Here is a 27,697-nt window from a genome sequence, read left to right on the forward strand (position 1 = left end):
GGTGGGTTTTTGGGGAATTCTGTTGGGTTTTGGGGGATTCTGTTGGGTTTTGGGGCATTCTGGTGGGTTTTGGGGAATTCTGTTGGGTTTTGGGGGATTCTGTTGGGTTTTGGGGCATTCTGGTGGGTTTTGGGGCATTCTGGTGGGTTTGGGGGATTCCAGTGGGTTTTGGGGCATTCTGTTGGGTTTGGGGGCGATTCCAGCGGGTTTTGGGGCATTCTGGTGGGTTTTGGGGGGATTCCAGCGGTTTTGGGGCATTCTGGTGGCTTTTGGGGCCCGGATCCCCCCTCTGGACACGCACCTGTCCCCCAGGTGTCCGACTTTGGGCTGTCGCGGGCGCTGGACGGGGACAGGGACAACGACCCCACCTACACCAGCTCCCTGGTGAGACCCCGGGACCCCCGACCCGCGGGTTTGGGCGGATTTCGGCAGGTTTGGGGCATTCTGGGGGGATTTGGGGTTTTCCAGGGGAAATGTGGGGTTTCCTGGGCGGGATTTTGGGTTTCACGGGGGTTTTTTGTGGTTTCCTGGGGGATTTTGGAGTTTCCCAGGTGGCTTTGGGGTTTCCTGGGCGGGATTTTGGGGTTTCACGGGGGTTTTTGAGGTTTCCTGGGGGATTTTGGGGTTCCCCTGATGGTTTTGGGGTCCCCTTGACAGATTTTGAGGTCCCCTGATGGTTTTTGGGGTCCCCTGACGGATTTTGAGGTCCCCTGATGGATTTTGGGGTCCCCCTGATGGTTTTGGGGTCCCCCGATGGATTTTGGGGTCCCCCTGATGGTTTTGGGGTCCCCTGATGGTTTTTGGGATCCCCCTGATGGATTTTGGGGTCCCCTGATGGTTTTTGGGGTCCCCTGCTGGATTTTGGGGTCCCCCTGATGGTTTTGGGGTCCCTTGATGGTTTTTGGGGTCCCCCTGATGGATTTTGGGGCCCCGGGCAGGGCGGGAAGATCCCGATCCGCTGGACGGCGCCCGAGGCCATCGCGTTCCGCACCTTCACCTCGGCCAGCGACGCCTGGAGCTACGGGATCGTCATGTGGGAGGTGCTGAGCTTCGGGGAGCGGCCCTACTGGGACATGTCCAACCAGGACGTGAGTCACCCCCACATCCGAGACCCCAAAAACCCCAAAAACCCCCAAAAAAACCCCAAAAATCCCCCAAAAATCCTCCCCAAAAAACCCCAAAAAAACCCCAAAAAAACCCAAAAATCCCCCCCAAAAAACCCCCAAAAATCCCCCCCAAAAAACCCCAAAAAAACCCCAAAAACGGGTTTGTGAGGAGGTGCTGAGCTTCGGGGAGCGGCCCTACTGGGACATGTCCAACCAGGACGTGAGTCACCCCAAATCCGAGACCCAAAAAACCCCAAAAATCCCCCCAAAAAACCCCAAAAATCCCCCAAAAAAAAACCCAAAAATCCCCCCAAAAAAAACCCAAAAATCCCCCCAAAAAAAACCCAAAATCCCCCCAAAAAAACCCCAAAAGCGGGTTTGTGAGGAGGTGCTGGGATTCGGGGAGCGGCCCTACTGGGACATGTCCAACCAGGACGTGAGTCACCCCCACATCCGAGACCCCAAAAACCCCAAAAACCCCCAAAAAAACCCCAAAAATCCCCCCCCAAAAATCCCCCAAAAATCCTCCCCAAAAAACCCCAAAAAAACCCCAAAAAAACCCGAAAATCCCCCCCAAAAAACCCCAAAAATCCCCCCAAAAAAAACCCCCAAAAAAACCCCCAAAATCCCCCCAAAAAAACCCAAAATCCCCCCCAAAAAAACCCCAAAAATCCCCCAAAAAAACCCCAAAATCCTCCCCAAAAAACCCCAAAAATCCCCCCAAAAAAACCCCAAAAATCCCCCCAAAAAAACCCCAAAAATCCCCCCAAAAAACCCCAAAAAATCCCCCCAAAAAAACCCCAAAAATCCCCCCAAAAAAACCCAAAAATCCCCCAAAAAAAACCCCAAAATCCCCCCAAAAAAAACCCAAAAACGGGTTTGTGAGGAGGTGCTGGGATTCGGGGAGCGACCCTGCTGGGACACGTCCAACCAGGACGTGAGTCACCCCAAATGCGAGACCCCAAAAATCCCCCCCCCAAAAAAACCCCAAAATCCCAAATTCCCGAAAAAAACCCCAAATGGCCCCAAAACCCCCTCACCTGTGCCCAGGTGATCAGCACCATCGAGCAGGATCATTATCAATATTATAAATATTCTCATTTACTTGTCTCAGGTGATCAACGCCATCGAGCAGGATTATTACCAATATTATCAATATTCTCTCTCACCTGTCCCATTTACCTGTCTCAGGTGACCAATGCCATTGAGCAGGATTGTTATGAATGTTATAAATGCCCCATTTACCTGTGTCTCACCTGCACAGGTGATCAACGCCATTGAGCAGGATTATCATTAATATTATCAATATTCCCATTTACCTGGCCCTCACCTGTGTCTCACCTGTGCACGTGATCAATGCCATCGAGCAGGATCATTACCAATATTATCAATATTCTCTCCCACCTGTCCCATTTACCTGCACAGGTGATCAACGCCATCGAGCAGGATTGTTATCAATATTCTGATTTACCTGTCTCAGGTGATCAATGCCATCGAGCAGGATTATAAATGCCTGTCTCACCTGTCCCATTTACCTGTCCCTCAGGTGATCAACGCCATTGAGCAGGATTATCATTAATATTATCAATATTCCCATTTACCTGGCCCTCACCTGTGTCTCACCTGTGCACGTGATCAAGGCCATCGAGCAGAATTGTTATCAATATTATAAATATCCTGATTTACCTGTCTCAGGTGATCAACGCCATCGAGCAAGATTGTTATCAATATTCTCTCTCACCTGTGTCTCACCTGCACAGGTGATCAAGGCCATCGAGCAGGATCATTATCAATATTCTCTCCCACCTGTCCCATTTACCTGTCTCAGGTGATCAATGCCATTGAGCAAGATTGTTATGAATGTTATAAATGCCCCATTTACCTGTGTCTCACCTGCACAGGTGATCAACGCCATCGAGCAGGATTATCATTAATATTATCAATATTCCCATTTACCTGGCCCTCACCTGTGTCTCACCTGTGCACGTGATCAATGCCATCGAGCAGGATTGTTATCACTATTCTCTCTCACCTGTGTCTCACCTGCACAGGTGATCAATGCCATCGAGCAGGATCGTTATCACTATTCTCTCTCACCTGTGTCTCACCTGCACAGGTGATCAATGCCATCGAGCAGGATTACCGGCTGCCGCCGCCGCCGCGCTGCCCGCCCGCCCTGCACCGGCTGATGCTGCAGTGCTGGCAGCGCGAGCGCCACGCCCGCCCCACCTTCCCGCACCTGGTGCGCGCCCTGGACCGCCTGATCCGGCACCCCCAGAGCCTGCGCAGGTGAGGGCAGCACACCTGGGGCAGGGGAGAGGGGGTCCCAAAACGCCTTGAATTGGTGGGGAGGGGTCTCAGCACACCTGGATTCATTGGGGAGAGACCCCACCACACCCCAAGCCATGGGGAGGGGTCCCCAGAACACCTGAATTAATTCAGGGGGTCCCAGCACACCTGAGTTCAAGGGGGGGGGGGGAGGTCTCCCCACACCTGAGTTCGGGCAGGGGGTCCCCCCCAGGTCCTGCCTCTGACACCCCCCCCCTCTATCCCCGCAGCCCCTCCCCCTCCTGCCTGGACCCCACCCCCCCCAAGGCCGAGCCCACGCCCACCCCCCCCTCGGGGGGGCACCTGGAGCCCCTGGGGGTCACGGGGCTGGAGCTGCTGCCCCGGCTGCGCGGCGAGTACGGGGGGCTCCGGGGAAATGGGGGGGCTCGGGGGGCATTGGGGGGCACTGGGGGGCTGGGGGGGGAAATGGGGGGGGCTCGGGGGGCACTGGGGGGGCATTGAGGGGCATTGGGGGGCTCGGGGAGAAATGGGGGGCATTGGGGGCACCAGGGGGATGGGGGGCACTGGGGGGGCATTGGGGATGGGGGGCACTGGGGGGGCACTCGGGGGCTCATGGGGGGCACAGGGACCCCGCAGTGACCCCCGGGTCCGTCCCCAGGGACCTCCTGCGCATGGGGGTGACGCTGCCCGGGCAGCAGGGCCTGCAGAGCCCCCCCAAAGGGGACCCCCAGTGCTGACACCGCCCCCGGCCACGCCCACGGCAAGATGGCCGCCGGGGAGAGGCGCTAAGGGACGCAGCTGGATGGCGGAACAAGATGGCTGCCGGAACAAGATGGCCGCCAGGACAAGATGGCCGCCAGGACAAGATGGCCGCCAGGACAATATGGCCACCATGGACAATATGGCTGTCCATCCAATATGGCTGCCCATCCAACGAGGCTACCCATCCAACATGGCTGCCATTCCAACATGGCTGCCAGGACAATATGGCCGTCAGAACAATATGGCTGCCAAACCAATATGGCCACCATTCCAACATGGCTGCCCATTCAACATGGCTGCCGTTCCAATATGGCTGCCAGGACAATAAAGCTCCACCCACCAATGAGCCATGGGTGGGGTGGATCTCAGGGGTGTGGCCACCAATGGGAGTGGCCAAATGTGAGTGGGTGTGGCCAACACGGATGTGGCCATGTGGGCGTGTTCACCGTGGGCGTGGTCACCAATGGGCGTGGCCTCATTGCTTTTATTGTCCCAATTCCGGTCACAGCCAATAAACACGGCTGATGCAAATGAGGGGGCGTGGCTGTGCCCCCTGAGCTGTCCCCAGGGCCACCCCCGAGCCCCTCCCCGTCCCCAAAGTGTCACCAAGGGCCACCCTGGCCCTGAGTGTCCCCAAAGTCCCAATTTCTGTCCCCAAAATCCCAATTCCTGTCCCCAAAGTCCCCCTTGGTGTCCCCAAGGCCACCCCCGCTCCCAGCTGTCCTCATAACCCCACCTGTCCTCCCTGTCCCCACTGTCCCCAGTGCCACCCCCGATGTCCCCGATGTCCCCACGGCCACCCCCACTGTCCCCAGGGCCCCCAATGTCCCCAAAGCCACTCCTGATGTCCCCAGTGTCCCCAATGTCCCCAGGGCCACCCCCGATGTCCCCAAAGCCACCCCCCATGTCCCCGCAGTCCCCACTGTCCCCGAGGCCACCCCCGATGTCCCCGATGTCCCCACTGTCCCCCGCCAGCGCCCCGGCCGTGCCGCGCAGGGTCCAGGCCAGCAGCGCCAGCCGCAGCTGGACACTGTCCCCAAGTGTCCCCTCATTGTCACCAGGTGTCCCTATGCTGTCCCTGTGTGTACCCACGCCGTCCCCAGGAGTTCCCGTGCCATCCCCAGGTGTCCCTTTGCTGTCCCCAGGTGTCCCCAGGTTGTCCCCAGGTGTCCCTGTGCTGTCCCCAGGTGTCCCTTTGCTGTCCCCAGGTGTCCCTGTGCCATCCCCAGGTGTCCCTTTGCCGTCCCAAGGTGTCCCTTTGCCATCCCCAGGTGTCCCTGTGCTGTCCCCAGGTGTCCCCGTGCTGTCCCCAGGTGTCCCTTTGCTGTCCCCAGGTGTCCCTTTGCCATCCCCAGGTGTCCCTTTGCTGTCCCCAGGTGTCCCTGTGCTGTCCCCAGGTGTCCCCATGCTGTCCCCAGGTGTCCCCGTGCTGTCCCCCGCTGTCCCCAGCTCGGCCACCAGCGCCGCCAGCGTGTGCCCCCCCCGGCCCAGCAGGATGTGACGGAACGGGGACACCAGAGGGGACACGAACGGGGACAGCAGCGACGCCTCGGCCTGTGAGGGACAGACAGAGGGACACGGTCAGGACAGGGACACACGGACACGGACAGGGACACGGACACACGGACAGGGACACGGACACACGGACAGGGACACACGGACAGGGACAGGGACACACGGACAGGGACACACGGACATGGACAGGGACACGGACACACGGACAGGGACACACGGACATGGACACATGGACAGGGACAGGGACACGGACACACGGACAGGGACACACGGACAGGGACACGAACGGGGACAGCAGCGTCACCTCGGCCTGTGAGGGACAGACAGAGGGACATGGTCAGGGGGACAGAGGGACAGTGGGGACAGTGGGGACAGGAGGGGACAGGAGGGGACACGGCGAGAGGGAAGGGACAGGGAGGGACCGGGAGGGGACAGGGCTGGGGCCAGGTGACGCACGGGTGAGGCAGGGGTGACACAGAGGTGACACTCAGGGGTGGCACGGGTGACACAGGTGACACAGGTGACACTCACAGCCATGAGCCGCGCGTTGAAGCCGCGGTTGAGCCGCTCGTTGGCGCCGTCCGATCCCGACATGTCGCGACGGAGCGCGGCGGCCGCGCGCACAACGCCCCCTCTGGCCGAGGAGAGGCACTGCAGCGACAGCCCCCGCGCCTGGGGGGGAAACGGCTTGGACTGGTTATACTGGGAGGGACTGGGAGCGGACTGCTCTATACTGGTCCATACTGGTTCACACCCACCTGCAGCGGGGCCAGCTGCCGCACCAGCGCGTCCCCGATGGCCGCGGGCTCCAGCGGCAGCCGCGGGTCGTGGCCCAGGCGGAGCAGGAGCTGCGCGGCCACGGCGGCCACGGCGCGGGACACGGCCGGGAGGCGGCCCCGGAGCCGCGCCCCGAGCCGCAACAGAGTGTCCTCGGGTGTGCCCAGGGCTGCCCTGGAGCCACCAACCCCCGGAGCCTGAGGGGACAGTGGGGGACACCGAGGGACACGGTCACACGGGGACATGGGGACAGAGTGTCCTCGGGTGTGCCCAGGGCTGCCCTGGAGCCAGCAACCCCCGGAGCCTGAGGGGACACCGAGGGACACCGAGGGACACGGTCACACGGGGACATGGAGGGGACATGGGGACACAGGGGGACACAGGGGGGACACAGTCACACAGGGACATGGGGGGACACGGTCATGAGGGGACATCGGGGACATCGGGGACAGAGAGGGGACACAAGGACAGAGAGGGGACACAAGGATCATGGGCAGGGAGGGGACACGGGGACAGAGAGGGGACACAAGGACAGGGATCATGGGCAGGGAGGGGACATGGGGACATTGGGGACAGAGGCAGGGAGGGACACAGGGACATGGTCCAGACGTGGGGACAGCAGAGAATGGGGACAGAGAGACACAGGGGTGGTGTGGGAACGTTTGGAGACACACCTGGGGACACCTGGGGACATTTTGGGGACATTTTGGGGACATTTTGGGGACACTTTGGGGACATTTTGGGGACACTGTGGAGGTCTCACCTCATCGAAGCCGAGCTCCAGCGCCGGGACCCCCGCGGCCGCCGTGAAGGGGAAGGCGCCGCTCTCGGGGGGCAGGGGGCGGATCCTGGGGGACAGACGGACACGGGTGGGACAGGGGGACACCTGAGGGTGTGCCCAGGTGTGTCCCCAGGTGTGTCCCAGGTGTGTCCCCAATGTCCCCAGGTGTGTCCAGGTGTGCCCCAGGTGTGTCCCAGGTGTGTCCCCAGGTGTGTCCCAGGTGTGTCCCCAATGTCCCCAGGTGTGTCCCAGGTGTGTCCCAGGTGTCCCCAGGTGTCCCCAGGTGTGTCCAGGTGTGTCCCAGGTGTGTCCCCAATGTCCCCAGGTGTCCCCAGGTGTGTCCAGGTGTCCCCAGGTGTGTCCCAGGTGTGTCCCCAATGTCCCCAGGTGTCCCCAGGTGTGTCCCAGGTGTCCCCAGGTGTGTCCCAGGTGTGTCCCCAATGTCCCCAGGTGTGTCCCCAATGTCCCCAGGTGTCCCCCCAGGTGTGCCCCAGGTGTGTCCCAGGTGTGTCCCCAATGTCCCCAGGTGTGTCCAGGTGTGTCCCAGGTGTGTCCCAGGTGTGTCCCCAATGTCCCCAGGTGTGTCCTCAATGTCCCCAGGTGTGTCCAGGTGTGTCCAGGTGTCCCCAGGCGTGTCCCAGGTGTGTCCCCAATGTCCCCAGGTGTGTCCAGGTGTGTCCCCAGGTGTGTCCCAGGTGTGTCCCAGGTGTGTCCCCAGGTGTGTCCCAGGTGTGTCCCCAATGTCCCCAGGTGTCCCCAGGTGTGTCCCAGGTGTGTCCCCACTCACACGTCGCTCTCCCAGCCCCGCCCCGGCCGCCTCAGCTGCTCCAGGAGGGATTTCCCGCCCTCGTTGGGGCTCTCCACCTTCATTGGGGGAGGGGCGGTGATGTGGAAGGGGAGGGAGGGGCCGCCCCTCCCCCACCCTCCAGGCCCCTCCCCCACCCCTTTTGCCCCTCCCCCACCTGCTCCAGGGCGCTCTCGATCAGCGGCCCCAGGGTGGGGCTGGTCCGGACCACGAAGCGATCGGCGCCTGTGGGGTGGGGGAGGGGATGGGGGGAGGGGTCAGGGGGGTGGGGGAGGGGCGGGGGGCGGGGACCCCGCCCCCCCCAAATCCTGGGGATGGGGGAGGGGCGCACCCAGCACGGGCCGGTCCAGGCTGACGTAGGCGGCGACTTTGGTGTGCAGGAGGTCGGGGTAGCCCTGGGGGGAGGGGCGGGGTCACCGCGGGGTCATCGCGGGGTCAGCGGGGGGGGTCACGGCGGGGTCGCGGCGGGGTCACCTCGAGCCACTCGGTGGCCCCCAAGTGTCCGAACTCGGCCCCGTCCCAGCTGACGAAGAGGAGGGTCCGGCGGAGCTGGAACCCTGGGGGGAGGGGCGGGGGGCGGGGTCAGGGGGGGCGGAGTCGGGGGGGGAGGGGAGACCCCGCCCAATGAGGGGGGGGCACCCAAAGGGGGGGGAATGCAGGCCCTGCCCCTCCCCCCCAGTTTGGAACTCACCCTCATTGATTGCCCCACCCCCACCCTCTGAAGCCCCGCCCCCCTCAATTTGGGGAACCCCAATTTCCCCAAATTTCCCAATTTCAGCCCTGCCCAGCCCCAGCCCCAGCCTCGCCCCTCTCTCACCCTCTCGGCCAATGGCGGCGAAGAACCGGGCGAGCTCCAGCAGGAGGGCGGTGCCCATGCCCGAGGCCGCCGCCCCCGGCCCCAGCGAATCACGTTGGGCCCCCACGATGATGTAACAGTCTGGGCGGGGCCGTCATCAGCGAGGCCACGCCCCCTCCCACCACATCTGAATCCCATTGGCCCCGCCCATTCATTGTCCCACTGACTCTGACCATGCCCACATAATGAGCCTGCATTGACCACGCCCACTGACCACACACACTTCAGCCATCCCCAATTTCCATTGCCCCGCCCTTCTCTGGCCCCTCCACTGGCATGACCACACCCATCCTGGCCACGCCCCTTCCAGCTTGACCACACCCAATCAGTCACGCTCCACCCACCTCCATTATACCATTTGCCCCGCCCTCCCCTCATATGACCACACCCATATTCTGCCCACACCCCCAAGGGACCCCGCCCACCCCGCCCACGCTCCCTCTGGCCCCGCCCCCTGTGGCCCCGCCCCTCACCGGGCTCGAGGCGCCCCCGCAGGGCCCCAAAGACGCTGGTGAGGGTCCCGGGGCGCGTCCCCGCCCCCACCCGCAGCTGCAGCCGCCGCCCCCCCGGGCGGGGCCGGAACTGGAGGGACCCCCCCGGGACCCCCCAGCGCGGGGGGGCGAGGGGGGGGCCCAGGGCCCTGGAACGGGGGAGGGGACAGGGGTGAGACCCCTCCCCAAAGCCTCAAACAGGGAGGGGGGAGTGTGGTGAGACCCCCTCCCCTAGGAGACGGAAATGGGGAGGGGGAGATGGGATGGGGATTTTGGGGAGGGGTCCCGGGTTGATTTGAGGGGTCCCAGGTTAATTTGGGGTGGGGGGGTCTGTGTTAACTTGGGGAGGGGTCCCGGGTTAGTTTAGGGGTTAATGGTTAATTTAGGGGTTATTGGTTAATTTGGGGGTTATTGGTTAATTTGGGGAGGGGTCTCTCGATACCTCATCAGCCTCATGGCCGTGGCGGCGCTCAGGGGGTGGGCGGGGATCGGGGGCACCCCCGGGGGGGGCCCGGGGGGGGCGTGGCCACGGAAGGAGGGGAAGCCCCGGCTGAAGGGGTCCCCCGCCCCCTCCTGCACCTGCGGGGAGACATCAGAGACCGAGACCCCTCCCCAAAATACCCCAGAGACCCGCAAAGTAACCCCCAAAATACCCCCCAGACCCCGACCCCCACCAGGACAACGTGGCCGCCATTCCAATATGGCCACCAGGACAATATGGCTGCCAATCAACATGGCTGACAATCCAATATGGCTGCCAATCCAATATGGCTGCCGTTCCAATATGGCTGCCCGTCCAACATGGCTGCCCGTCCAACATGGCTGCCATTACAATATGGCTGCCAGGACATCAGGGACCGATTCCCCGCCCAAATACCCCCAAGCCCCCCAAAATAACCCCAAAAATGCCCCCCAGACCCCGACCCCCCCCCCAAAAAAACCCAAATACTCCCATTCCCCCCAGACTCCGCCCAGAGACCCCCAAATACCCCTCAAATTACCCCAAATCCCCTCCTAAAATACCCCCCAACCCCCTGAGATACCCCCAGAGACCCCCAAATATCCCCAAAATTCCCCCCAAAATTCCCTAAACCTCCCCCACCCACCCAAGCCCCGCCCAGTTCCTCCCCCAGGACCCTCAGGGACCCCTCCCCCATCCACGCCCCTCCCCCACTCACGTGCAGGGTGGGGGTCGTGCCCCCCCCCAGCCCGGGGCCCCCCCCGGGCCCGGCCGTGTCCCGGGGGTCGGGGTAGAGCAGGACCCCCAGAGCCCCCGCCGCAAACATGGCCGACACCTGGGGGGAGGGGCACGGTGATGGGGGCGGGGCTCCGACCCAGCCCCCACCCCCACCCTGGTTTGGGGTCTCACTTCTGGGTTGGGGTCCCATCCCCACCCCCACGTCCTTCCCCCGAATTTTGGGGGTCTCACCTTCCTGTGGGCGTGTCGCTCTCACCTGTTGGGCGGGGCTGCCCCGCCCCAGCCGCAGCAGCGCCAGGTGTCCCCGGCCCCGCCCCCACGTTGTGGGCGTGTCGCTCTAACCTGTTGGGTGGGGCTGCCCCGCCCCAGCTGCAGTAGCCCCACCCCCACGTTGTGGGCGTGTCCATCTCACCTGTTGGGCGGGGCTGCCCCGCCCCAGCCGCAGCAGCGCCAGGTGTCCCCTCACCGTCACCCCCCGCGCCCGCAGCTCCGCCAGGTCCTGGGGCCGCCCGTAGTGACCATAGACCAACCCGCCCTGCAGGGGTCAGGGGTCACGGGTCACAGGCCACAGGTCAGGGGTCAGCAGGGGTCAGCAGGGGTCAGAGGTCACTCACGGTGGCCGTCCCAGGGGCGCTCCAGGCACAGAACGCTTCCGGGTCCAGCGGGAGCCGCTCGAGCTCCTCCCCCCCTGGCCCCACCCAGCGCAGGGACACCGCCCCCCTGGGCAAAGGTCAGAGGTCAAAGGTCAGGGGTCAGGTGTCAGCTCTGCCTCCTCCCCCCCCCCTCCGACCACCCTGGGGGATTTTTGACCTCCTGTGACCCCTCCCAATTGGCCCCTCCCCCACCCCAGTGACACCCCCCTCCCCCCATGACCCCCAACAACCCCATGGTGACCCCCCCATGACCCCCCTGTGACCCCCAATAACCCCCCAGCCCCCCAGTGACCCCTTGGTGACCCCGGACCCCCCAGTGACCCCGGACCCCCCAGTGACCCCCCCCAACCTCCCCGGTTACCGGACTGGAAGGGGGAGGGGCTGAGGGCGGCTCCAGGCCCGGCTCAGCCCCGCCCCTGCCAGGGCGCTCAGCACTGATTGGGCGAGAGCTCGGCCACGCCCTGACCCCGCCCCGTGCGGCCCCGAGCTGACCTCCCTGCGGGGGAGGGGTGGGGTCACACAGGGGTCACAGCGGGGTCAGGGGTCACAGCAGGGTCACAGGGGGCAGTAGTGACCATTAATGGTCAGTGGTCACTGTTGGTCACCAATGGTCAGTAACAGTCACTATTGGTCAGTAGCAGGCAGTGGTCACTCAGTGGTCAGTACTGGTCAGTGATGGTCACTGTGGGTCGCTAATGGTCAGTATGGGTCAGCGATGGTCACCAGTGGTCACTCAGTGGTCAGTGATGGTCACTGTGGGTCGCTAATGGTCAGTATGGGTCAGTGATGGTCACCAGTGGTCACTCAGTGGTCAGTGATGGTCACTGTGGGTCGCTAATGGTCAGTATGGGTCAGTGATGGTCACCAGTGGTCACTCAGTGGTCAGTGATGGTCACTGTGGGTCGCTAATGGTCAGTATGGGTCAGTGATGGTCACCAGTGGTCACTCAGTGGTCAGTGATGGTCACTGTGGGTCGCTAATGGTCAGTATGGGTCAGTGATGGTCACCAGTGGTCACTCAGTGGTCAGTGATGGTCACTGTGGGTCGCTAATGGTCAGTATGGGTCAGTGATGGTCACCAGTGGTCACTCAGTGGTCAGTGATGGTCACTGTGGGTCGCTAATATTCAGTATGGGTCAGTGATGGTCACCAGTGGTCACTCAGTGGTCAGTGATGGTCACTGTGGGTCGCTAATGGTCAGTATGGGTCAGTGATGGTCACTCAGTGGTCAGTACTGGTCAGTGGTCAGTGATGGTCACTGTGGGTCGCTAATGGTCAGTATGGGTCAGTGATGGTCACTCAGTGGTCAGTACTGGTCAGTGATGGTCACTGTGGGTCGCTAATGGTCAGTATGGGTCAGTGATGGTCACCAGTGCTCAGTGGTCACTCACTGGTCACTCTGGTCACTCACCTGGCCCATTGCTCCACCCTCTCGTCCTGCAGGTGTCGCCTCAGCAGCTCTCGCAGGCGGGGCCGGGGGGGCGGAGCCTCCGCGCTGGCCCCGCCCCAAACCAATTCTGGGGTGGAGCCTCCCGGTAGAGGCCCCGCCCCTACAGCCCCGCCCCTGCAGGGGGTGTGGCCGAGGCCCGCCACCAACAGCCCTGGGGGCGGGGCCACAGGGGGCGGAGTCAGAGATAGGCAGGACAACAGGGGGCGGGATCATAGAGAGGAAGAGCCCCGGTGGGCGTGGCCTCGGGCTCCCGTACCCAATAGGAACGCCGTGGCCGAGCCCAGGGCCAGCGTGGCCAGGGGGTGGAGCCAGGGGCGTGGGCTGCGCCGGGGGCGTGCCCGGGGGCGGGGCAGCCGCACCATTGGCTCCGCCCCCTCCTCCTCCTCCTCCTCTTCCTCCCCCCGGGGGTTTCTGTGCCGGGAATACGAGACGGGACCCCCCCCGGGGGGCTGGGGGGGGGTCAGGACCCCCGAAATGGGGAGGGGGAGGGTCCAGGACCCCCCTTAAACGGAGGGGAGGGGGCAGGACCCCCCTTAAATGGAGGGGAGGGGTCAGGACCCCCGAAATGGGGGAGGAGGAGAGGGGGAGGGGCTTTACCCGTCCGTGGAAGCAGCGTCGCAGCGTCTCCATGGCAACCGGGGGTCTGGGGGTCCCGGGGGGGGGGGTCAGGGGGGTCCTGGGGGGCGGGGGAGGAGCCCAAGAGGGGCTCAGAGGGGTCCCGGGGGTGTTTTGGGGTCCCTAGAGGGGTCCCGGGGGTGTTTTGGGGTCTCTGGGGTCTCTTGGGGTGTTTTGCCGCCTCTGGGGGGTTCCCGGGGGTGTTCTGGGGACTCTGGGGCTGTTTTGGGGTCTCCCGGGGTATTTTGGGGTCCCTGGGGGGGTCCCGGGGGTCCCCGGGTGCTGCCCTTCCCCCCCCCCCCCCCCAGGTCAGACTTTGCCCCCTGCGGGCTTTGCCCCTCCCCCACCCCAAACCGGGCCCCCCCCCGCCCTCAAAGCCCCCCCGAGCGCCCCTGGGCTGACCCCAAACCGTCCTGAGCCCCCAAAAAAAACCCAAAATCCCCCAAAAATCCCCAAAATGCCCCAAAATGCCCCAAATCCCCGGCCCCGCTCACCCGCGGCCGCCGGAGCCGCGCTGGCCCCGCCCCCAGAGGTGAGAAAAAGAGGCGGGGCCTGAGCGGGGGGCGGGGCCAGGGGTGCTGGAAAAGGGGCGTGCTTTGATAATAAATGCGTGTCGTTTGAGGAGGGGCGTGGCCAGCGGTGCCGGGAAAGGGGCGTGGTTTGTGAAGAAACGTGTGTGGATTTGGTAGGGGCGTGGTCAAAGGAGGCTCCGCCCCGGCGCCGCCCGGTCCCGGCGGGGATTGGGCGAGCCCGGGGGGATTTCGGGGGGATTTGGGGGGGATTTGGGGGGGTCAGGGACGTTCGAGGGGCGGCTCAGAGGGTTTGGGGGGGTCCCGGGTTATTTGGGGTCCCGGTTTTGGATCCCATGGAATTTGGGGGTCCCGGTGCATTCGGGGGTCCCAGTTTGGGGGTCCCAAATGGTTTGGGGATCCCAATTTTAGGGATCCCGGTTCGGGGGTCCCGTGAGATATTTGGGGTCCCAGTTTGGGGGTCCCGGGTTATTTGGGGGTCCCGGCGCAGGCATTCTCGGGGCGGGGCTCTCATAAATATTCTCGTGTTTGCATTAAGTTACATAGGAGGGGGCGGGGTCTCCCCTGAGTGACAGCTGTCAATCAATCACCCGCGGGGCCTGGGCAGCCCAGGGCGCTCAGGCGGGGGGGGGAATGATTGACAGCTGTCAATCACCTGCCGGCACGTGCAACGTGCCGGGGGGAGGGGAGGGGGTGCTGACGGCTCCTGGTGCTGGTGATTGACAGCTGACAGTCCTGGTGATTGACAGCTGACAGTCCTGGTGATCGGGGGTGGGGTCCATGATGACTGGCAGCTCTGCATGCTGATTGACAGGTGCCAGTGCTGAGAGTTATGGACAGTGACTGACAGCTGCAGATGATGATTGACAGCTGGTGACAATGATGGCCAGCAGTGCTCTGTGATGATTGACAGCTTCCGGTTCTGATTGACAGCTGTCTCTGGTGATGATATACAGCTGTCTCTCTCAGTGATTGACAGCTATCTCTGGTGAATGACAGCCATCTCTGGTGATGATTGACAGTTGCTGATGGTAACGATTGACAGCTCTCTCTGCTGATGACTGACAGCTGTATCCAGCGATGACTGACAGCTGTATCCAATGATTGACAGCTGTCCCGATGACTGACAGCTCACCTGGGGCAGGTGTCGGCCAGCAGTGACTGATAGCTGTCTCCAGCGATGATTGACAGCTGTCTCCGTTGATTGACAGCTCACCTGGGGCAGGTGTCGGCCAGCAGTGATTGACAGCTGTCTCCAGCGATGATTGACAGCTGTCTCCGTTGATTGACAGCTCACCTGGGGCAGGTGTCGGCCAGCAGTGACTGACAGCTGTCTCCAGCGATGATTGACAGCTGTCTCCGTTGATTGACAGCTCACCTGGGGCAGGTGTCGGCCAGGTACAGCCGCACCTTCCCGCGCAGGAAGCGGCTCAGGACCCCCAGGAGCCGGGGGAGGGTCCGGACCCGCACGGGGGCGGGGGGCGACGGCGGGGGCGTGGCCTGAGGGAGGGGGCGGGGTCAGGGGAGGACGGACCGCCCCCAGGCCCTCAAAAACCCGAAAAACTCAAAACTCCCCCCAAAAACCCCCGGACTGCCAAAAATCCCCAAACCCCACTGGAGCCCCTCAAACCCCCCTAAATCTCACTCAAATCCTCCCAGGACTCCCCAAATCTCCCCCAAACACCCCCCAGGACCCCCCAACTCCCCCCAAGACCCCCAAAAATCCCCCCAAACTTCCCGAAATTCCTCCCAAACCCCTCCAGGACCCTCCAAACCTCCCCAAATCCCCCCCCGTTTCCCCCCAAGACCCCCCAAACCTCCCCCCAACCTCCTCCCAAATCCCCCTAAGCCTCACCCTAACCCAAACCTCCCTAAATCCCCCCTAAACCCACTCAGGACCTCCATAAATCCCCCCCAAATCCCCCAAATCCCCCCAATTTCCCCCCGTTTCCCCGGTTACCGGCGCGGGCAGCCCCCGCAGCAGCCTGGCCAGACCCCAAACCCCCTCGGGACCCCCATAAATCCCCCAAATCCCCCAATTTCCCCCCAAATCCCCCCGTTACCGGCGCGGGCAGCCCCCGCAGCAGCCGCGCCAGGCTCCGCGCGGCTCCGTACGCTCGGTCCAGGCTCGGCCGCAGCCGCGGGTCCCGCAGCAGCTCCCGCGCCCGCAGCACCGCGGCCGCCAGCGCCGCCTGGCCCCGGGCCACCTCCAGCGCGCGGGACCCCGCCTGCCGCACCGGGACGGGGTCACGGGGGGACTTGTGCCCCGATTTTTCCCGATTTCCCCCGATTTTTCCCCGATTTTTCCCGATTTTCCCTGATTTTCTCCAATTTTTCCCCCCAATTTTCCCCCGACTTTTCCCCGACTTTTCCCGATTTTCCCCAATTTTTTCCCGATTTTTCCCGACTTTCCCTGATTTTTTCCGCGATATTTCCCAATTCTTCCCGATCTCAGCTGATTTTCCCCTGATTTTCCCCTGATTTTCCCCGACTTTTCCCAATTTTCTCTGATTTTCCCCCGATTTTTCCCCGACTTTCCCCGATTTTCATTGATTTTCCCTGTTCTTCCCCATTTTTCCCATTTTTCCCGATTTCCCGGGATTTCCCCCATTTTTTCCCGATTTCCCCCCATTTCTCCCAATTTTTCCCGATCTCCCGTGTTCCCCCCCTCCCCATTTTTCCCCATCTCCCCCCTTTTCCCCCATTTCCTGGGATTTCCCCCGTTTTTTCCCGATTTCCCGGGTTTTTCCCCCCATTTCCCCCATTTTTCCCGATTTCCCGGTATTTTCCCCCATTCCCACTCACGTCCAGGCTCCGCCACAGGTTGAAGTTGACGCCGGGGTCGGGGACAGCGACGGCCTCGGGGAGGTCACAGTGGGGGCCGCACCCGGCCTGGGGGGGACGGACACGGTGACCGAGGGGACCCCGCCTGTGTCCCCAGCCCCCCGAAATGTCCCCACGCCCCCCCAAATGTCCCCGATGTCCCCAAGCCCTGCAATGTCCCCGATGTCCCCAAGCCCTGCAATGTCCCCACGCCCCTCAATGTCCCCAATGTCCCCAATGTCCCCAAGCCCCCAAATGTCCCTGAGCCCCCCGATGTCCCCACACCCCCAGATGTCCCCGCTGTTCCCAAGTCCCCCCGGTTGTCCCCTCTGTCCCCGGCTGTCCCCGCTGTCCCCTCACCGTGCCGCGCTCGGCGTCGCGCGCCTCCAGGATGAAGCGCTCCATCACTCGGGGGTCGCAGAGCGAGGGGGGGCCCTCGGGGCGGGGCTGGGGGCGCCCCGGGACCCCCAACAGCAGCAGCAGCAGCAGCAGCGAGCACAGCCCTGGGGGACACGGGGGTCAGCGGGGTCATCCCAGGAATGGGGACACGGGGACAGCCCCGGGGCACGGGGACATCCCGGGAATGGGGACACGGGGACAGCCCCGGGGCACGGGGACATCCCAGGAATGGGGACACGGGGACAGCCCCGGGGCACGGGGACATCCCGGGAATGGGGACACGGGGACAGCCCCGGGACACGGGGACATCCCGGGAATGGGGACACGGGGACAGCCCCGGGGCACGGGGACATCCCGGGAATGGGGACACGGGGACAGCCCCGGGACACGGGGACATCCCGGGAATGGGGACACGGGGACATCCCAGGAATGGGGACACGGGGACAGCCCCGGGACCCGGGGACAGCCCCCCAACCCCCGGGACCCCCCGGCCCAGGGATACCGGAGACCCCCCCTCACCTGAGCGTTCCCCCCTCACCTGAGCGTTCCCCCCTCCACCCGAGTGCCCCCCTCCCCTGAGTGCCCCGCCCCCCAGAACTTCCCGGGCTCTCGGTGGCCCCCGGGACCCCCGACACACCTGGGACCCCCCCCCCGCGTGGTGTCCCCCCCACACCTGTGTCCCCGCCGGCCACCTGAGCGCGCGGGACGCACCTGGGCACCCCCAAACTCGCCCCCCCGCGAGACCCCCGGCTGTTACCTGCGCCCCCGCCCCTCCCGGTGCCGCCGCACACGTGGGTGTCCCCCCTCCCCCGCACACCTGGGCCCCCCCGGCACACCTGGGACCCCCAAACGCACGCGTGAGACCCCCTTCCCGCACACCTGGGACCCCCCGCAGCACACCTGGGACCCTCGGGCACACCTGGGCCCCCCCGGCACACCTGTCCCCCCCCGGCGCCCCCCGCTCACCCGCCGCCCCCATGGCCGGCTGCTCATGGCCCGGGGGTCCCTGGTGGCCGTCCCGGGGCTGTCCCGTCCCCGCCGCGTCCCCCGGCCCCGGCCCCGGTTAATGTTTGATCCGAGGGGCCGCGGGGCCGGAAGGGCCCTTGGGGGGGGGGGGTTTCCATCCGCTCCCCCCGCCGCCCCCCCCAGACCGTCGAGGAAAAGGCAGCGCCGGGCGCAGCACGTCGGCCCCTGGCCACGGGCCACCCCCGGGCGCCGGACAGGCGGGGGGACACCGCGGGGACACCGGGAGGGGGGGACACCGGCAGGGGGGGACACGGGGACGTGAGGAGCCAGGCACGGAGGTGTGGGAATGGGGGGATATGGGCGGGACATGGCGGGGACACGGGGATGGGGGGCTCGGAATGGGGGGACACGGCGGGGACACGGCGGGGACGGGGGGACACCGGGAGGGGGGGCTGGGAATGGAGGGACACGGGGGAGACACAGGGAGGACATGGGGGGACACGGGGACAGGGGGATGGGGGACACGGGGACACCGGGGGACACCGGGGGACACGGGGGGGACACGGGGGGGACAGATGGACATGGGACAAGAAAAAGGGGTGAGACGGGGATGGTGAATGGGGGGACACGGGGGGACACGGGGACGTGGGGAGCTGGGCACGGAGGGGACACGGGGACACGGGGAAAAGGGGGACACAGGGACAGGATGACAGCGCGGGACAGGGGGACACGGGGTGACACGAGGATGGGGAGCCGGGCACGGAGGCGTGGGGACAGGAGGAGGGACACGGAGCGGACATGGAGGGGACGTGGAGGGGACAGAGGGACACGGAGAAAGAGGGACACAGGCACGGGGGGTTGGGCACAGAGGTGTGGGGACACGTGGGGGGACACAGTGGGGGTCAGGGTGGGGACACGGGGACACAAGGACACACAGGGACACGCAGGGACAAGGAGCCCGACATGCAGATGGGGACAGAAGTGGGGACAGGGGCACGGGGAGTTGGGGACACACGGGGACAGGGATGGGGGACAGGGAGAGTGCCATGGGGGGCACACGGCGACAAGGTCCCGGGCATGGAGGTGCGGGACGGGGAAAGAGGGGACGGGGACAGAAGTGGGGACACGGCGGTGGCAGAGCGGGCGCGGGGATGGCGACATCGGCATGGGGGGACACGGGGACGGCGACACGGGGACGGCGACACGGGGACGGCGACACGGGGATGGGGACGCGGGGACGGCGACTCGGGGACACCCCCGGGCCGTGGGAGCGCGGTGACACGCGAGCGGGGACACGGGGACGCGCCAGGCCGGGGGATCCCGGGATCCCCCCGGGCCCGGCGGAAGCGGCCGAACAATGGGGCAGCGTCACTGTCGCCGTCACCGTCCCCGCCGGCAGCGCCACCGCGGCCCCGGGGGCGGCCCCGGGGACCCCCCGGCCCGGGGGACATGGAGGGGCGGGGGGGGGACACGGGCAGGGCCGAGGGGACGGGAGGCGACACGGGGGACATGGAGGGGGGGACACGGGCAGAGCGGAGGCGACGCGGCGGGCACGGGGGGCGCGGCGGGGGACGCGCGGGACACCCAGGTGACACGGAGGTGACACGGGGGACCCGGAGGTGACACGGGCCCCCTGCCAGGCCGTACGTGCGGCTCCGCACAGCCCGGCCGCGGCTCCGGCGCCAGCGGGGCCAAAGGGCACCCGGGGGCGGGGGGACGGCGACAGCGACAGCGACGTCACCGACGCCAAAGGGTCCCCCCGGTGTGTCCCCCCCCCGGGCAGGGACAGCCCCGCACGGCGGGGACGGCCCGGGGACAGCCTGGGGGACCCCCGGTCACGGGGAGCCCCCTCCGGTCACCTGGCGGTGCCTTTGTCACCTGGGTGTCCCTTTTGTCACTCGGTGTCCCTGTGTCACCAGGGTCCCCCTCATTTCCCCCTCCCCCTGCACCTTTAATGTCCTCAGTGTCACCTGGACCCCCCCCCAAGTCCCCACATTTCCCCCCTGGGGTCCCTCTTTGTCACCTGGGTCCCCCTGGGGTCCCTCTTTGTCACCTGGGTCCCCCCCCGTTGTCACCCGGACCCTCTCCCTGTCCCCCCCGCCAGGTCCCCTGGGGCCCCCATTGTCACCTGGGGGTTTCCTGCCCCAAATGTCACCGGTGACGCAGAGGAAGCCCCAGTCCCGCCTCCCAGCCTGTCCCAAAAAACCCCAACAGTCCCCCCAAAATCCCCAAAAAACCCAAATCCCCCCCAGAAACCCTGAGGCGTCACTGTTGCTGCCACCGGCTTTATTGGGGTGTCACCTCCCTGTGTTCCCCCCAAAGTCTCCAGGCTGCTGTGGGGAGGCTTGGGGTGACACCAAGGGTTTCGGGTGACATTGAGGCCTTGGAGTGACATTGAGGCCTTGGAGTGACATCGAGAGGCTCAGGGTGACACTGAGAGCTTGGGGTGACATCCAGAGGCTCAGGGTGACACCGAGGGGCCTGGGGTGACAACGAGGGCTTGGGGTGACACTGAGAGTTTGGGGTGACATCCAGAGGCTCAGGGTGACACCGAGAGCTTGGGGTGACACCAAGGGACCCGAAATGACATCGAGGGCTTGGGGTGACATCCAGAGGCTCAGGGTGACACCGAGGGGCCTGGGGTGACAACGAGGGCTTGGGGTGACACTGAGAGTTTGGGGTGACATCCAGAGGCTCAGGGTGACACCGAGGGCTTGGGGTGACACCGAGAGCTTGGGGTGACATCGATGGTTTGGGGTGACACCAAGGGACCCGAAATGACATCGACGGCTTGGGGTGACATCCAGAGGCTCAGGGTGACACCGAGGGGCCTGGGGTGACATTGTGGGCTCAGGGTGACACTGAGAGCTTGCAGTGACATCGAGAGCTCAGGGTGACATCATGGTGGCCCCAGCTCACGGCGCTCTGCACCCGTTGGTGGCATCTCGGTGTCCCCAAGTCCCTGCGGGTTCCGGGTGACCGTGACCGGCCTCGGGCAGGTTCCGGGGGGATTTTGGGGACCCCCGTAGGGTGGGGGTGGTCCCGGGCCCCCCTCACGCGCAGGGCGCCTCCCTGCAGAGCCGGATGTGGATGGCCGAGTTGTGCCGCGGGTTGTCCCCGTCGCCGTCCCCGCTGTCGGCGCTGTCGGGGCGCTCGCGGTGGCGCTCGCGGTGCCGGTGCCGGTGGTCCCGGAGGGGCACGGAGGAGGTGCTGGCGTGCAGCCGCAGCGCGCCGCCCGCGCCCGCCTGCAGCTGCAGCGCCAGGTTGATGGTGCGGGGCACGGCGAGCCCCAGCCCGTGCAGCCGCAGCTCCCCGGGAGCCCCCCCGGGACCCCCGCCCAGCGCCAGGAGCCGCTGGCAGCGCCGCAGCTGCGCCCGGAAATCCGAGCGTGACGTCACGAACACGTCATTGCTGCCCGGGACGGCGGCGGCGGCGGCGGCGGAGGGGGGGGGGGAGCCCGGGGTAGGGGGGGCTGGCCCCGGGGGGGGCGGGGCACGGCGGCGGCGGCGCGAGGGGGGCCCGGGGAGCGCCCCCGGCGGCGGGGACGGAGCTGCGGAGCGGCCCGAAGACATTCTGGGGGGGGGGGGGGGGAAATGGGGAGGGGGCGTCATGGGGGCATCCCGGAACCCCCCCGGGAACCCCCGAACCTCCCCCACACCCCGAACACCCCCTCCAGACCCCACAACCGCCCCCAGACCCCCCCAAACCCACCGTGACCTCCTCCCCCGAGGACATTCTGGGCAGAGGCGGGAAAATGGGGAGGGGGAGTCAGAGGAGGAACCCGGGACCCTCCCCACACCCCGAACCCCCCCCCAGACTCCCCCAAACCGCCCGTGACCCCCCGTGACCCCCTGACCCCCCCCGTGACCCCCCAACCTCCCCCCCGACACTGAACCCACCCCTAGACCCCCCCCAAACCCCCCGGGACCCCCCCCAGGGCCCCCTCCCCAAAATCCCCCCCCTCCCCGAACCTCGCGCGTCCCGCGCCGCCGCCGCTTCCGCTACGAGGCCACGCCTCCCCCCGAGCCACGCCCCGCATTGGCGCGGACACGCCCATATAAGCACCGCCCACACCGAACCACGGCCCCCCCGCGCGCCAGGGAGCGATTTTTGGGGTGTTTTTAGGGTTTTTTAGGGCCGACAGGGGGCGCTCCGCCCCCTCCCATCGTGCACGAGCCCCGCCCCCCTCGGATCCGCCATTTTGGGGGTTTTTAATTAATAAAAACCGTTAATTTTTTAGTTAATCAGCGGGGATGATTGCGTGGGAGTGGCTTAAGGGAAACCACGCCCCTTTTCACAGACAGATGCCCACACAGCCATGCCCACAAGGGGGAGGGGCCTCGCTGCACAGACCACGCCCCCTCGCGGTTAACAAAGGGCCGCGGCCCCTTTAAGCGCCGCCATGGCGGCCAATGGGCGCGCGCGCCGCACGGCGGGCGCTGATTGGCCGCGGGCGGGGCCCCGCCCCCTCCCCCGGCCGGCGCTGTCCCGGTGCTGAACGCGGCCATGAGCGGCGGCGTCTACGGCGGCGGTAACGGGGCGGGGCCAGGCCCCGGGGGCGGGGCTACCGCGGGGGGCGTGGTCACGGCGGGAGGGGCGGGGCTAAGGCGGCAGGGGGGTAAAGGGGTGGGGCATGGGGGGGTCCCCGGGGGTTCGGGGGGGGTCCCGGTGTCACCGTTGTGTCCCCCCACTGTGAGGCGGGGGTCGGGGGGGCTCCCGGTGTCACCGCCGTGTCCCCGTCCTCTCAATGTGAGGGGGGCGTACGGGGGGCTCATTGTCCCGGGGGGGTCCCGGTGTCACCGTCACTGTCCCTCAATGTGAGGGGGGTGTCCCGGGGGGGTCTCATTGTCCTGGGGGTCCTGGTGTCACCGTCGTGTCCCCGTCCCCTCAATTCCGGGGGGGTATCACTGTCCTGGGGGGGTCCTGCTGTCCCCTCAATGTCCTGGGGGTGTCCCGGGGGGCTGTCACTGGCCTGGGGGTGCCCTCATTGTCCTGGTGTCACCATCGTGTCGCCGCCGTGTCCCCTCCCCAGACGAGGTCGGGGCCCTGGTGTTCGACATCGGCTCCTTCTCGGTGCGCGCGGGCTATGCCGGCGAGGACTGTCCCAAGGTCAGTGGCACCGCGGCCCCTCCTGTCCCCTCGGTGTCCCCCCCGTGTCCCTGCCACACCCCCCCGGACAGACGGGGCCGCCGTGTCCCCAGCATGCCATCCCCATGGTGGTGACAGTGCCACCATCTCCATGGCCATGGTGTCCCCGAGGCCACCCTAGGCCAACGTCCCCATGGTGGTGACATTGTCACTGTGTCCCCAGAATGCCGTCCCCATGACCGGGGTGTCCCCAGGCCAATGTCCCCATTGTGGTGACAATGCCGCCGTGTCCCCAGCATGCCATCCCCATGGTGGTGACAATGCCCCCATCTCCACGGCCATGGTGTCCCCGAGGCCACCCTAGGCCAACGTCCCCATGGTGGTGACAATGCCACCACCCCCATGGCCACGATGTCCTCAGGGCCACCCCCAGGCCCTGTCCCCAAGGTGGTGGCACTGTCCCCTCGCTGTCCCCAGGCGGATTTCCCCACCACCGTGGGGCTGCTGTCCCCGGACGAGGTGTCCCTGGAGCTGGACGGGGACAAGGACAAGAAGGGTGGCAAGGTGTACTACATCGACACCAACGCGCTGCACGTGGCCCGCGAGGGCGTCGAGGTCCTGTCCCCCCTCAAGAACGGCATGAGTGAGTGTGGGGACATTGGGGGGACACTGGGGACATGGGGGGACATGGGGGGCACTGGGGACAGTCGGGACACTGGGGACATTGGGGGGACATTGGGGACAGTGGGGACATGGGGGGACACAGAGCAATGTGTGGGCACCAAGGGGACTGCAGGGGACACGAGGAGAGATCAGGGACATTTGGGGACATTGGGGCACACGGAGAGGCACGGGAGGACACCAGGGGCTGGGGGTCTCAGGGATCGGGTTGGGAGTCTTGGGGGTGGCTGCCGTGCCCCGGCCTCCATGTCCCCAATGTCCCCAACGTCCCCAATGTCCGCAGTCGAGGACTGGGAGTGCTTCCAGGCCATCCTGGACCACACCTACGGCAAGCACGTCAAGTCGGAGCCGGGGCTGCACCCGGTGCTCATGTCCGAGGCGCCGGTAGGTGTGACACGGCTGTCCCCTCCCCGGTGCCCCCTGGGCGTCCCCAGGTGTGACCTGGCTGCCCCCAGTGTGCCCCGGGTGTCCCCAGCGTCCCCCTGTCCCCCCTGTGTGGCAGTGGAACACGCGAGCCAAGCGGGAGAAGCTGACGGAGCTCATGTTTGAGCACTACAACATCCCGGCCTTCTTCCTCTGCAAGACGGCCGTGCTCACCGCGTATCCCTGCTGTGGCACCTGAGTGTCACCATAGTGCCACCTCTGTGTCACCTTCGTGTCACCTCTGTGTCACCTCGGGATCACCCTGTGTCCCCCCCGGGTGTCCCCGTTGTGCCCCTTGACCCCCGGCTCAGCTGGGCAAATGGGTGCAGCACGGGGCTGGGTGTGTCCAGCAGGGCTGGGCGTGGCCAGGAGAGGTTGGGCGTGGCCAGTGGGTGTGGCCAGGGCGGGTCCCGCCCCCGTTGTGCCCCCTTGACCCCGGGCTCAGCTTTGCCAATGGGCGCAGCACGGGGCTGGTGCTGGACTCGGGCGCCACCCACACCACGGCCATCCCCGTGCACGACGGCTACATCCTGCAGCAAGGTGAGAGCACACCTGGGACAGGTGAGAGAGAACCTGGGACACACCTGGGACGCACCTGGAGTAGGGGGGGGCACATTGGGTACATCCTGCAGCAAGGTGAGAGCACCAGGGACACACCTGGGACAGGTGAGAACACACGCAGGACACACCTGGGGCAGGTGAGAACACAGCTGGGACACACCCAGGCAGGGGAGGAGCACCAGGGACACACCTGGGAGAGGTGAGAACACATGCAGGACACACCCGGCACAGGTGACAACTTACCTGGGACAACCACAATGGCCACCCCCCCCCCACCCCCCCAGCCAGGTGAGCGCCCACCTGTGGCAGGTGAGGGTGGGCGTGGCCTGACGCCGGCCCCGCCCCGCAGGGATCGTCAAGTCGCCGCTGGCCGGGGATTTCATCTCCATGCAGTGCCGGGAGCTCTTCCAGGAGCTCAACATCGACATCGTGCCCCCCTACATGATCGCCGCCAAGGTGGGCGGGGCTAAGGGCGGCCAATCAGGGAGGGTTGGGCCACACACAATGCTCCTCCCACTTGTGGGTGGGGTTATGCTTAGTCCCATCCTTTTTGGGGTGGCCTCATTTAGCTCCACCCCTTTCTGAGCAGACTAAATTTTAGGTCCGCCCATTTTGGGGTGGGCTTTTCCCCTAGCTCCGCCTCTTTGAGATCACACCCCTCATTGGACAGTCCTACCATTTAGCCCCACCCCCTGAGTGACATCACCCTTAGACTCCTCTTACCCCCGCCCAGGGGAGGCTCCTCCCCTTTCCTTTTGCATTATTACTCCCAAACCACGCCCCTTTTCTCCTCGGCCACGCCCCCATGGCCGCGGCCTCTCCCCCTGCAGGAGCCGGTGCGGGAAGGGGCCCCCCCGAGCTGGAAGAAGAAGGAGAAGCTGCCCCAGGTGTCCAAATCCTGGCACAACTTCACCTGCAACGTGAGATGGGGGGTTTGGGGGTCCCCGAGTGGGATTTTGGGGTCCCCGAGGGGGATTTGGGGGTCCCACCCCATTTTTTGGGGTCCCCGCAGGAGGTGATCCAGGACTTCCAGGCCTCGGTGCTGCAGGTCTCGGACTCCCCCTATGATGAGCAGTGAGTGCCGGGTCTGGGGGGGTTTTGGGGGGAATTTTGGGGTGGGGGGACCCCAAACTCGGCCGTTGTCACCGCAGGGTGGCGGCGCAGATGCCCACGGTGCACTACGAGATGCCCAACGGGTACAACACCGACTACGGGGCCGAGCGGCTGCGCATCCCCGAGGGGCTCTTTGACCCCTCCAACGTCAAGGTCTGGGCTTGGGGGTCCTGGGGCGGTCTCTGAGGGGTGTTTGGGGTCCTGAGGGGTCTCTGAGGTGGGGTTTGCAGTCCTGGGGGGTTTAGGAGACCCCCATGCCCTGAGTTCTGCCCTACTGACTCTTCCAGTGTCAAGGTTTGAGGGTCCCTGGGGGGGGGTTTGGGGGTCCCAGGAGGTTTGTGGGTTCCCGGGGGGGTTTTGGGGTTTTTGGGACCCCCTGACCCCCCTGTTTTTTCCCCAGGGCCTCTCGGGGAACACCATGCTGGGCGTGGGACACGTGGTGACCACCAGCATCGGGATGTGTGACATCGACATCCGGCCCGTGGGTCTGGGGGCGCCGGGGGGCCCGGGGGGGGGGTCCAGGGGGGCGGCAGGGACCCCTCCCCACATCCCTGTCCCCGTGTCCCCTCCAGGGTCTCTATGGCAGTGTCATTGTCACCGGCGGGAACACGCTGCTGCAGGGCTTCACTGACCGCTTGAACCGCGAGCTGGCCCAGAAAACGCCCCCGGTGAGGGACCTTGGGACCCCCGGGATGGGGACCCCAAACCCCCCCTGTGAGGGACCCCCACAATTTGGGAAGGGGGGACTGAACAAAACCCCAAATTCTGCCTGGGAGAGACCCCCTGATGTTGGGATGGGGGGACCCCAAACCCCTCTGAGGGACATTTGGGGGTGGGGGGGAACCAGACTGGGCCTCAGAGTTTCTCCCAGTTATCACCCGTCACTCCCAGTCACTCCTGTGGTGGTTTCCCAGTCACACCCAATATCTCCCAGTGCCCCCAGTGGTTCATAGCTGTTCCCCCAGTTGCCCCCAGTGGTTCACAGCCGTTCCCCAGTGGCTCCCAGTGCTCCCAGTAACCCCCCTCTCCCAGAGCATGCGCCTGAAGCTCATCGCCAGCAACAGCACCATGGAGCGGCGCTTCAGCCCCTGGATTGGAGGCTCCATCCTGGCCTCGCTGGTGAGTACGGGGCTCCAGGGGGAGCCAGGGGGTCCCCCCACGAGGGACCCCTCAAAACGGCCCCAAATTCCCTGCAGGGCACCTTCCAGCAGATGTGGATCTCCAAGCAGGAGTACGAGGAGGGCGGGAAGCAGTGCGTGGAGCGCAAGTGCCCCTGACGGAATCTGAGGGGAACCTGAAGGACCCTGAGGAGCCTTGAGGGGATTTGAGGGAACCTGAGGGGTCCTGAAGGGATCTGAGGGCATCTGAAGGGCCCTGGGGGAACCTGAGGGGTCCTGAAGGAGCCTTGAGGGGATCTGAGGGAACCTGAGGGGAAAATCGACCAGGAATCCATTAAAACCCGCACAACCCACCTGGAACCGGCTCAGTGGCGGCAGGGATCGGTGGAAGCGGTTCGTGGGTGGGGCGGCGGGGTTTTTTTCACCGATTCTGGCGGATTTCGCCTCAAAAAACGGATGCCCGGTCATGTGACGGGTGGGGCGGGCGCACGTGCCGGGGCAGGTGGCGCTGCTGCGCAGGCGCGAGGGCACGTGACAGCGAAAGGGCGGGAGAGCGTGCGCGAGACGCCGCGCGGGGTCTCGCGAGAACTCGGAGACGTCTGCGGCGGCACCGCCCCCCTGCGGCCGCGGCGGGAACTGCCCGCCGCCGTTTTCGCGAGAACCCCGCGTGCGCCCCGTGAGCTCCGTTACCGGGCGGG

The 27,697-nt window shown here is 65.5% G+C and overlaps 4 protein-coding genes across 4 annotated transcripts; 2 read left to right on the forward strand and 2 right to left on the reverse strand.

The window, feature by feature from the left end:
- Positions 1–244: 244 nt before the first annotated feature.
- LOC118701455 (ephrin type-B receptor 4-like) lies at positions 245–4,691 on the forward strand (the record flags this gene model as incomplete). The annotated part of the gene is made up of 6 exons (XM_054518498.1): positions 245–384; positions 939–1,118; positions 1,279–1,326; positions 3,223–3,395; positions 3,665–3,790; positions 4,054–4,691. Coding segments are annotated over 6 exons (746 nt in total), but the record flags the coding sequence as incomplete, so codon positions are not given.
- Positions 4,181–17,145, reverse strand: LOC118701456 (transferrin receptor protein 2-like; the record flags this gene model as incomplete). The annotated part of the gene is made up of 26 exons (XM_036406075.1): positions 4,181–4,193; positions 4,576–4,678; positions 5,036–5,180; positions 5,598–5,711; positions 5,944–5,982; positions 6,204–6,344; positions 6,431–6,646; positions 7,213–7,297; positions 8,018–8,094; positions 8,193–8,260; positions 8,367–8,430; positions 8,510–8,592; positions 8,853–8,972; positions 9,365–9,531; positions 9,825–9,961; positions 10,561–10,677; positions 10,993–11,115; positions 11,195–11,300; positions 11,595–11,729; positions 12,644–12,833; positions 12,939–13,131; positions 13,280–13,358; positions 15,206–15,327; positions 15,891–16,055; positions 16,633–16,719; positions 17,011–17,145. Coding segments are annotated over 26 exons (3,024 nt in total), but the record flags the coding sequence as incomplete, so codon positions are not given.
- A 3,139-nt stretch (positions 17,146–20,284) lies between these two features.
- LOC118701457 (ribonuclease P protein subunit p20-like) lies at positions 20,285–22,070 on the reverse strand. Its single transcript, XM_036406076.2, has 2 exons — positions 21,987–22,070; positions 20,285–21,588 (listed from the first exon to the last, which is right to left on the reverse strand). Exons 1-2 carry the CDS (start codon positions 22,052–22,054, stop codon positions 21,069–21,071), a joined length of 588 nt encoding a protein of 195 aa, XP_036261969.2. The 5' UTR covers positions 22,055–22,070; the 3' UTR covers positions 20,285–21,068.
- Positions 22,071–22,454: 384 nt separating this feature from the next.
- LOC118701470 (actin-like protein 6B) lies at positions 22,455–27,352 on the forward strand. Its single transcript, XM_036406092.2, has 14 exons — positions 22,455–22,546; positions 23,048–23,124; positions 23,581–23,746; positions 24,068–24,168; positions 24,287–24,384; positions 24,653–24,747; positions 25,118–25,224; positions 25,599–25,688; positions 25,781–25,842; positions 25,920–26,034; positions 26,282–26,362; positions 26,454–26,549; positions 26,914–27,000; positions 27,078–27,352. The coding sequence occupies exons 1-14, from the start codon at positions 22,522–22,524 to the stop codon at positions 27,156–27,158; spliced, it is 1,281 nt and encodes a 426-aa protein (XP_036261985.1). The 5' UTR covers positions 22,455–22,521; the 3' UTR covers positions 27,159–27,352.
- The last annotated feature ends 345 nt before the right edge of the window (positions 27,353–27,697 follow it).

This window comes from Molothrus ater, unplaced genomic scaffold (assembly GCF_012460135.2).
Source record: "Molothrus ater isolate BHLD 08-10-18 breed brown headed cowbird unplaced genomic scaffold, BPBGC_Mater_1.1 matUn_MA511, whole genome shotgun sequence".
NCBI lineage: Eukaryota > Metazoa > Chordata > Aves > Passeriformes > Icteridae > Molothrus > Molothrus ater.

What these genes read in the sequence shown, in the direction of transcription:
- LOC118701457 (XM_036406076.2), bottom strand. Translation starts at nt 22,054, where the DNA reads ATGCGGGGCGTGGCTCGGGGGGAGGCGTGGCCTCGTAGCGGAAGCGGC. An exon ending in GGCGGCGCGGGACGCGCGAG is followed by an intron (nt 21,589 to 21,986) that starts GTTCGGGGAGGG and finishes CCCCCCCCCCAG; the next exon opens with AATGTCTTCGGGCCGCTCCG.
- LOC118701470 (XM_036406092.2), top strand. Translation starts at nt 22,522, where the DNA reads ATGAGCGGCGGCGTCTACGGCGGCG. An exon ending in CGGCGGCGTCTACGGCGGCG is followed by an intron (nt 22,547 to 23,047) that starts GTAACGGGGCGG and finishes TCCCCTCCCCAG; the next exon opens with ACGAGGTCGGGGCCCTGGTG. An exon ending in CCCCCTCAAGAACGGCATGA is followed by an intron (nt 23,747 to 24,067) that starts GTGAGTGTGGGG and finishes CAATGTCCGCAG; the next exon opens with TCGAGGACTGGGAGTGCTTC.